At 57.2% G+C, this 8,594-nt stretch overlaps 2 protein-coding genes and 1 non-coding gene across 3 annotated transcripts; all 3 read left to right on the top strand.

Annotated features, from left to right (window-relative positions):
- Nucleotides 1,763–2,263, top strand: LOC100860923. The gene is made up of 2 exons (XR_001917219.1): nucleotides 1,763–1,967; nucleotides 2,069–2,263. It is a non-coding gene; the product is annotated as an uncharacterized LOC100860923 (transcript).
- PRM2 (protamine 2) lies at nucleotides 3,463–5,202 on the top strand. Its single transcript, XM_018040078.1, has 2 exons — nucleotides 3,463–4,874; nucleotides 5,015–5,202. The coding sequence occupies exons 1-2, from the start codon at nucleotides 4,576–4,578 to the stop codon at nucleotides 5,151–5,153; spliced, it is 438 nt and encodes a 145-aa protein (XP_017895567.1). The 5' UTR covers nucleotides 3,463–4,575; the 3' UTR covers nucleotides 5,154–5,202.
- Nucleotides 5,988–6,921, top strand: PRM3 (protamine 3). The gene has a single exon (XM_018040069.1). The coding sequence runs from the start codon at nucleotides 6,557–6,559 to the stop codon at nucleotides 6,830–6,832; it is 276 nt and encodes a 91-aa protein (XP_017895558.1). The 5' UTR covers nucleotides 5,988–6,556; the 3' UTR covers nucleotides 6,833–6,921.

The raw sequence follows: 8,594 nt of genomic DNA, 5'->3' as shown, positions 1-8,594 counted from the left end.
TTAAGATTCTTTCCCATTTAGGCCACCACAGAGCACTGAGTAGAGTCTCCTTTGCTACACAGTAGATTCTCATTAGGTATCTATTTTGTACACAGCAGTGTATCCATGTTAACTCTGACTTCTTAAATGAAACAAAACTATGCCAAAGTCTTCCCTTGTAGCTCAGTTGGTCAAGAATCTGCCTACAATGCAGGAGACTCAGGTTCGATTCCCAGGTCGGGAAGATCCCCTGGAGAAGGAAATGGCAACCCATTCCAGTATTCTTGCGTGCAGAATCCCATGGACAGAGGAGCCTGGCAGGCTATAGTCCATGGGGTCTCAAGAGTTGGACACGACTTGGTGACTAAACCACCACCACATGCCAAAGACACTTCTTTTGGTTTCCTGCTATGAGTAACTAAATCAAATTCCAACTGCTACCTTTCTTATCTGTCGTGCCCACCCTTCCCCCACACTCTCTGCTCCGTCCCCCTTGGTCTCCCTTTGATTACTTACACCTTCCAAGCAGCTTTCAGCCTCAGAACTTTTATTTTTTTAACCAGTTGAGGTAAAATTCACATCATGTAAACTCCAGCATACTAAAAACAGTGAAAATTCAGTGGCAATGAGAACATTTACCATGTTGGGTAACTGTCATCACTTTCTGGGTCCAAGACATATTTCTTCACACCAAAAGGAGCCCTCACACCGCTTATCGAGCGGCCGCTCCCGTTCTACCCGCTTCTGGGCAACCACCAACCCATTCCTGCGTCGGCGGCTTTCCCTCAGTGGCCGTTTCACTAATGGAATCACACACGTGCTGCCTGAGGACTTGGCAGCAGCTGATCCCTCTTCCCAGATGCTCTTCCCTCCTCCCACTCCAATCACTTTCCTTAGGAGGCCTTCCTGGGGCCTCTCCTGAGGTCAAGTCCCCCCAGCATAACTTTCTCATAAAAGCCCAAAGTTTCTCTCTGGAGCATGTTTTTCACAGTTGCTGTGCATGGTAACTTCATTGGGCTTCCCTGGTGGCTCAGGTGGTAGAGAATCTGCCTGCGATGCAGGAGACCCGGGTTTGACCTCTGGGCTGGGAAGATCCCCTGGAGGAGGGCACGGGCAACCCGCTCCAATATTCTCAGCTGGAGCACTCCATGGACAGAGCCGCCTGGTGGGCTACATACAGTCTGTGGGGTTGCAGTTTCATGTCCTCTACATTAAGAGTGTGAAGTTTATTAGACAGGAACATGTCTGACTTGTTTACCACTATTTGTCAGGGCCTCGCCAGAACCTGGCATACACTGTAAACTGACTGTGTGGATGAGTGAGTGAGTGTCCTTACAAAGAAAAAGCCACCTCGTTCCCCTTTACAGAATTCCTCCTTTACAGAGGAGGAGGCATGGAGAGCTGGACTTCACAGCTGGGTTCAGGCTGCTCATGAGGTCTTGGACCAGCTTGGAGGAATCGTCATGACTCCTCCACCTCCCCCTACCCTCCCACCACTGCATGATGTGATGTGGTCTAATTCATATGCATTAATGACCTGGGGGGTCATTAATTAATGTGGAGGGGACTCCACCCCCCCACATCACAGCACCCCCCCATATCACAGCCCCACCCCCGCACACCACAGCCCCGCCCTCCCTCACCAAGCGCCTCCCACATGCCCATATATGGGCATGATGTGGGCATCTCTGACCTTGGTCTGTGAGGTCTGGGTCTCTGTGACCTCACAATGACCAGGGCCCTGCCTGGGTCTATATAAGAGGCCGGGGAGTCGGCCCCTGTCACAGCCCACAAATTCCACCTGCTCACAGGTTGGCTGGCTCATCCAAGGCGGTATCCCCTGCTCTGAGCATCCAGGCCGAGTCCACCCAGCACCATGGCCAGATACCGATGCTGCCTCACCCATAGCCGGAGCAGATGCCGCCGCCGCCGCCGAAGAAGATGTCGCAGACGAAGGAGGCGCTTTGGTCGGAGGCGCAGGAGGAGAGGTGAAGAGGGCCCACCCTTGGGGGCAGGGGCCTGGGAACTGGGGCGGGGCTGGGGGTTCGGGCTGTGCTGAAGCGTCCTCTTGCCCTCTGGTTCTCCACAGTGTGCTGCCGCCGCTACACCGTTGTAAGGTGTACAAGACAGTAACCGCACAGTAGCAAGACCACCGCACTCCTGCCTGAAAGATTACCAGCCTTCAAGGCCCTCTTGCCACATCTTGAACATGCCACCGTTCCAATGACATGAACAGGAGCCTGCTGACGAACAATGCCACCTGTCAATAAATGTTGGAAGACATTATTCCACTCTTTGACTCTTTGCTTTGAGGGACTCGAGGTTGGGGGGGGGATGCTGGGAAGAAGGGGACACAAAGGATGGTTCATGCTGGATCTTGTTCCAAACTCAACTACCCCCGAGTCACAACCCAAACCTGCCTCCCAGCCCCCAGTCCTTTAGAGACTGCTTTCCACGGGGGACGGGAGCTGTGCTGGTGTATGGACATATCCCTTCCCAGTTCTGTGCTCAGTGGCTTTCTACTGACAGCTTTAGATGGGCCACAGAAATTGGCAAATGCTTCCACTAGGGCTTGCTTGCTGTCCACCTCCCTGAGAGCCAAGAACCATTTCCCAGCTCAAGCTTGATTCACCAGCCATGGATACATCCCACCAATTCCTAAGGTGCCTGATGTTGAGGTTTTCCATTGTTTAAAAAGTTGATGTCTCTGGGTACAGTGAGTAACTTGTCCAGTGGTTAAGCTAAACTATCATTTAATCAGGTACAATAGCCTCATCCCGGGTGGACAAAACAAAAGTAACTTGCTCCACTCCACCGTATGATTCTCTGAGATGTGAAGGTGATTCACGAAACACTGCTGTCCCCTGGGCGCAGAACTGTCAGATCATTAACACAAGAGCTCGGGGCACGAGCTCACGGCACAGCAATTTGGCACAGGGCCAGTGACCAGAACTCTGACCCAGCTGCCTAATGACGGCCACAGAAACATCGTGGCCCAACTTCCATCAGGGCCAGTGACCAGAACTCTGACCCAGTTGCCTAATGACAGGGCCACAGAAACATAGTGGCCCAACTTCCATCTGTGAGCACCATGGAGCATAGGTACTGGGCATTCGCCACTCCCAAGCCTCACACCTAACCTGCAAGGCACTGTTGATGGCCCCGTCTTGGCAGGTGAGGCCGCTGAGCCGGGAGATGAACTCGCTTCCATGACCCAACCACTCGATTGGTTTCATAGCCAGTCAGAAAGATGCTGGTGGGAGGGCTGAACGTAGACCCACTGGGTAGGCTTTTACAAGTAGATCAAGGGCCAGTGGTGGAGAGGCTGACTTAGCAGGGTCTCGGGGTACGGCCTGGGCATGCATATTTTGAGCAAGTGCCCTGGGGGAGTACTAAGAAGGATAGGAGTCCTCAAAAGTTTCCTATCACTGTTATAAATCACCACAAATTTCATAGCTTACAACACAAATTTATTGTCTTACATACATGGGCCTTATGGGGCTAAAACTCAAGGTCCGAGCAGGTTCTGAAGGTTTTCAGAAGCAAAAGAACCTTGTCTTTCCCAGCTCCTTGCCAGCAACTGCATTCCTTGACTCAGGACCCCTGCCTCCATCTTCAGAGCCAGTGGCTTAGCACCGTCAGATCTCTTCCTGTGACTCTCCCGCCTCCCTCTTCCACCTTATAAGGATCCATGTGGTTTTGCAGAACCCACACTGAGCCCACCCAGATAATCCAGGATGACCTCTCCGTCTCCTTAAGTCACTCTTGAGAAAGTCCCTTCTGCATGTCTGCTCACACTCAGGGGCGAGGGTGTGAGGGCATTCGTCTGCCTGCCACGCCCTCCCCCCAGCTGCTATGGTTCTGATTCTGGATTTTCATGGCTCATCCAAGCACTGGGAGAGGCTCAGCAGGAGGCCAGGGGTGGAGGGAAGATGGGCACATTTTTGGGGGAGGGAAGCGTGTGCCCCAGGCTGGGGAGCGGGTGGAGGGCTGAGGGCATATGGACTCTGAAGCCTGGCCTTGGCTCCTTATCTGCAGGCACCATAAGCAAGTAAATCACTTAACCTCTTCCTGCCTCATTTAAGGAGTGAATGTATGGAATTTGTGGAATTCCTGGCACAGAGTGAGCATAAGATAACCCTGTGGACAGATAAGCCCCCGTCCCAGCCCCCGAGAGGCCCAGCGCTGGCTGCAAAGGCAGCAAGGAAGCTTCAGGAACAGCCACATGTGGACCCCCAGGGGGAGGGGCAGGGTGCGGACTTGGACCCAGACAAGGAGGCTGGCCCTCGTCTTCAGAGGTTTTGTCCCCTGGTTTCGAGGCACGGGGGACACGTTTTACAGGGTGAGGAGTTGGCTGCCCGCGCCCTGTGCTGCCTTCACAGAAGGGGCCCAGTTGGGGGACAATGGTGGGGTGGGGCCGCCAAGTCACAGTGGGGGGCCCCCTTTATATACAAGTCCCCGCCAAGGGCTGTGGACAGACCCAACCAACACTATTAACAGCAAGAGCAGGGGGCAGGCCTCAGCCTCCTCCCCCCGTACCCCCAAGGCCAGCTGCTGCCTCAGCCCGAGTTGTCCACCTGTGACCCCTCCAGCACGATGGTCCGATGCTGCGTGAAGAGTCCGACTGAAAGTCCACCTGGGCAGCAGGGCTCCGGGCAGCAGGGCGAGACAGAGAGCCCGGATCAGACGCGGGAGCTGAGGCCAGAGGACATCCCGGTCCACGGGAGGACTCACAGAGGCCGATACCACTACAGACACAGGAGCCACACTCGGCGGCGCCCCTGCCGAAGGCGCCGGAGAAGGGCCTGCAGGCACAGGAGGCGCCGCAGAGGTGTGGCGGGCCCCCCCTGCGCTCCCATCCCGGGCACCCCCCAGGCCTCCAGGCCAGGGCTTAGGTGGGCAGCGGGCGGCTCCTGCAGCTCCGGGGCCCCACCCTGTCTGAATGCCCCCTCATCCTGCGCCCCCACCCCACCCCACCAGCGCCCCCCACCCCAGATACCCTAGATGGCCCCGAAACTGGAACTTTTTCCAAAAGGCTGCCGAAGGATGAAGAGGAGGAGGAGGAGATGCGGAAGGCAGCTCTAAGCTTCCCTGGGCCCCCTGGAAAGAGCCACCTGCCAGGAAGCCCCTCGCCAGACCACAGCACATCCCCCTTGGAGCCCGCGAGATCTTGAGTAAAATGAGCAAAAGTCATCTGCCAAATAAAGCTTGAGATAAGGAACTTGCTAGCCTGTCAGGGTCTCTTTTGCATGAAGGCACAAACACATGGCTTCTATTCCCCACGGGATCAGGGGAGGGGGGAGCGGCTGGGGTAGGGGGCTCATCCCCCAGTGCTGTGTGCTGGTGTGTTCCCCTGAGCCTGAGGGCGTCCGGTCACCTGGAGCCATCAGGATGCTCAAAGCCATGCAACTCCACCCAGACCTTCCCGTTTCGGGTCAACTCCCCAGTCACCTGAAGAGCCTGAAAGGGCACTGGGCGGCGAGGGCAAATGGGAATGGAGACAAGATGGGAAGCAGGTCTGGCTGCTCCAGCAAGAACAAGGCTGGCGCTGGGAGGGGGAACGGAAGGCCAAAGGCAGAACTGGGTGAAGCAGCATGGGCCACTAGAGTTCGGACAGAGTCCGTTCCTTCCTCCTCTGAGCTTCTGACAGCTGCTTATAACCTTTGGAGTCCCTCTGCGGTGGCCACATCTCCAGTCTCCGCTCCCTGTGCGAAATCTCTCAGCCTCTCAGACCCCTGTTAGAGGGACACTTATGGTTGCATTCGGGGCCAACGCAGATAACCCAGGGTAATCTCAGAACTCTGGGAGGGCCCTTATTCAGCTGACCACAGCCACTAAGGGTTTGGGACAAGATCTCAATTATGGATCATGTCGGAGAACGAATTCTCAGTGCTCAGAAACGACCAAGGAGACTTAATCCCCTTCCTGGCTGAACCTGGGCTGGACGGACATGTGTAGCTAGAGAGACTGGTGACTCCAAGGGCTTATGAGCCGCTGCCTTTAAAGGGTGACTTTGGAGAACAGTAAAGAGTAGGGTTTTCTTTAGTTTCTTTTGTTTTAATCGTAAAAAACATGCGATTTAGGTACGTCTGTGAAGGCACCACCTGGGTCAAGAAACCAGACACTTCCAGGTCCCTGGGAAGGCTCCCTCCAGGCTGCCTTTCACCCCATACTGTCACCAGTTCTCTCGGGCTGGGCACTTCTGGGGTGTGGGGAGGAGCCTGTGTGCTCTCCTGCTTGTGGAAATTCTATCCCCAACTCTCACCCCAGCTCAAATGGGGGGACCCCTGCCAGGGCAAACAAGGCCGGATGGAGGCGGCAACACAGCAGGGTGAGGCTGCTTGGCTGGGCCTGCCATCTCGCCTCAGCCTTGCCCTGTGGCCGGCTGGGCCTCGGCGGGGCAGCTGGCAGCCCAGGTTGAGTAGGGTGTCGGCTCAGACTCAGGTCACCAAGGGCTGGAGGCTCCGGGGCGGGGGGCCCTTTGTGATGTCAGTGCCCTGCCTACCACCCTCAGCGGCCCCTCCGTACCCCACCAGTGGCCTTTCCTCCCAGTCCAGAGAGGCAGCCGAGGAGGGTGATGGGTTCCCGCTGTGCCAAGCTTGGCACGGGCCACGGCCGGGGCCACGAATCCTCCATGAAGAAGCTCGTGGCCTGCGTGAGCCAGGATAACTTCTCCTTGTCGTCGGAGGGCGAGGAGGAGGAGGAGGGCGAAGAGGAGGAGGAGGAGGGAGAAGAGGAGCTCCCGGTGCAGGGCAAGCTGCTGCTGATGGAGGCCGGGCAGCAGGAGGAAGGGGCCGAAGATGCCGACTCGGAGGTCCAGCAGAGCCCCGAGCCCAAGCAGACGCGCTCCTGACCTGCGACGTGGCTGGAGAAGAGGAGCCGCCGCCGTTCCAGAGAGGAGGAGAACTTTCAGAAAAGAGTCAATAAAGAGTCTCCAAGGAATTATCCTTCTCCTGTGTATCCTTGCCCAGCCACCACCCCCGACCCCTGTGTCTGGTACCGTGTGTGTGTGTGTGTGTGTGTGTGTGTGAGAGGGGAGTATGTGTAGGGAGGTTGAAGAGCAGTGACCCCTGTCCCTGAACCCCAGCCAGAAGTCGTCGAAAGGTCCACTCCCCGAGACCTCTCAGCTGCTGTCCCCTGCTGCGGGGGGTGGAGCACGTGGTGTCCTGAGTGCGTCCCACCTCCAGGGAGGACGCCTCTCCGAGTCTGAGCACCCGGTGGGACAGCGTCATCTCCCTCGCACACCCCCACTGCTTTTCTAACCATGGACAGTATTTTTGGGGGGAAGGGGAGTGGTGGTTGTGTCATGAGGCGTGTGGCATCTTAGTTCCCTGACCAGGGGTCGAACCCCTCCTCCCCGCCCGCTGCAGTGGAAGTGCGGAGTCTTAACTGCGGGGCCGGGGAAGACCCTGGAGAGTCCCAGAGCACGGCCGGTTTCCACGCGCCCGCTGTGTGACGCAGGCACGTCCCTGTCTGCCTGTTGACACTAGTGGCCCCGCAGGCCGGCGGGTCGGGAGAGGTGACTGAGATGCTGGGGAGGGGCTGGGCCTGGCATGCAGCGAGTGTTTCCCCCAAGACGGGCACTGCAGCTGGAGCCATGGGGCCCCCACCTGACTCACGGACCCTGGTTTTGGGGGACAGAGCAGGGGGAGGCGTCTGAGTCCTTCTCCGCCACTGGCTCTGCTGCCATCCTCACGCTCAAGGGGACCGTTGGAACCCCTGCGAGAGGCTCGCTCCTGCCTTGCTTGAGGGGTCCCACTGTGGGACAGAGCCGATGCCCTCACTAGGGCAGTGGGCAAAGGAAGCCCAGAGGAAGCCAGAAAGGACAGAGACCCAGATCTGGGTCCCTCAGGCTGGCCTTCCTTAGAAGCATCGGAGTGCGCCTGTTGCCCCTCCTGGCAGTGGCTCCCTTAACCCTTTTCCTCCCAATAGAAATAGCAAACATGATCTCCACCCTCCACCCTCCATAGCCCCCAAGCACCAGTCTGGTGGGCCACTGAGAAGGATTCTAATTAGGGCTGCTGGGAGGGGTGGGGAGGTGGTATCTCCGGGGGCGATGTGAGAGGTAAGGAGAGGTCCTGGGCTCCGCAGAGAGTAGAGGCCACCGTCACTGAGGCCTGGAGGCAGAGCAGGGCAGGGGAGGCCGGCGGGGGTGGCCCTGCTGTCTGACTATCCATCCCTGCCCCAACGAAGCAACACGGTCAGGAGCTCCGTCCTCTTGTCCATAGCCCACAGACCCACCCTCCCATTCACCTGCCCAGCAAACATTCATGAAGTTCCTGCTGTATGCCTGGCACTGTGCCAGTCACTGTGGGCCCCGAGATTAATAAACCACAGTCTCTGTCCCACCCTGATAGCTCAATTGGTAAAGAATTCGCCAGCAATGCGGAAGACCTGGATTCGATCCCTGGGTTGGGAAGATCCCCTGGAGAAGGGAAAGGCTGCCCACTGCAGTATTCTGGCCTGGAGAATCCCATGGACTGCATAGACCATGGGGTCGCAAACAGTTGGGCATGACTAAGCGAATTTCACTTCACTCTGTCCCACCAGGCACTCAAGGGTGGGGAAGTGGGCAGTCAGTGTGCAAGAGTGGGTGGAGGGGGGCGGAGAGGGAC

Source organism: Capra hircus, chromosome 25, assembly GCF_001704415.2.
Source record: "Capra hircus breed San Clemente chromosome 25, ASM170441v1, whole genome shotgun sequence".
NCBI lineage: Eukaryota > Metazoa > Chordata > Mammalia > Artiodactyla > Bovidae > Capra > Capra hircus.
Note: the sequence above shows the minus strand (reverse complement) of the source record. Positions and strands in the feature narration are given on the sequence as shown.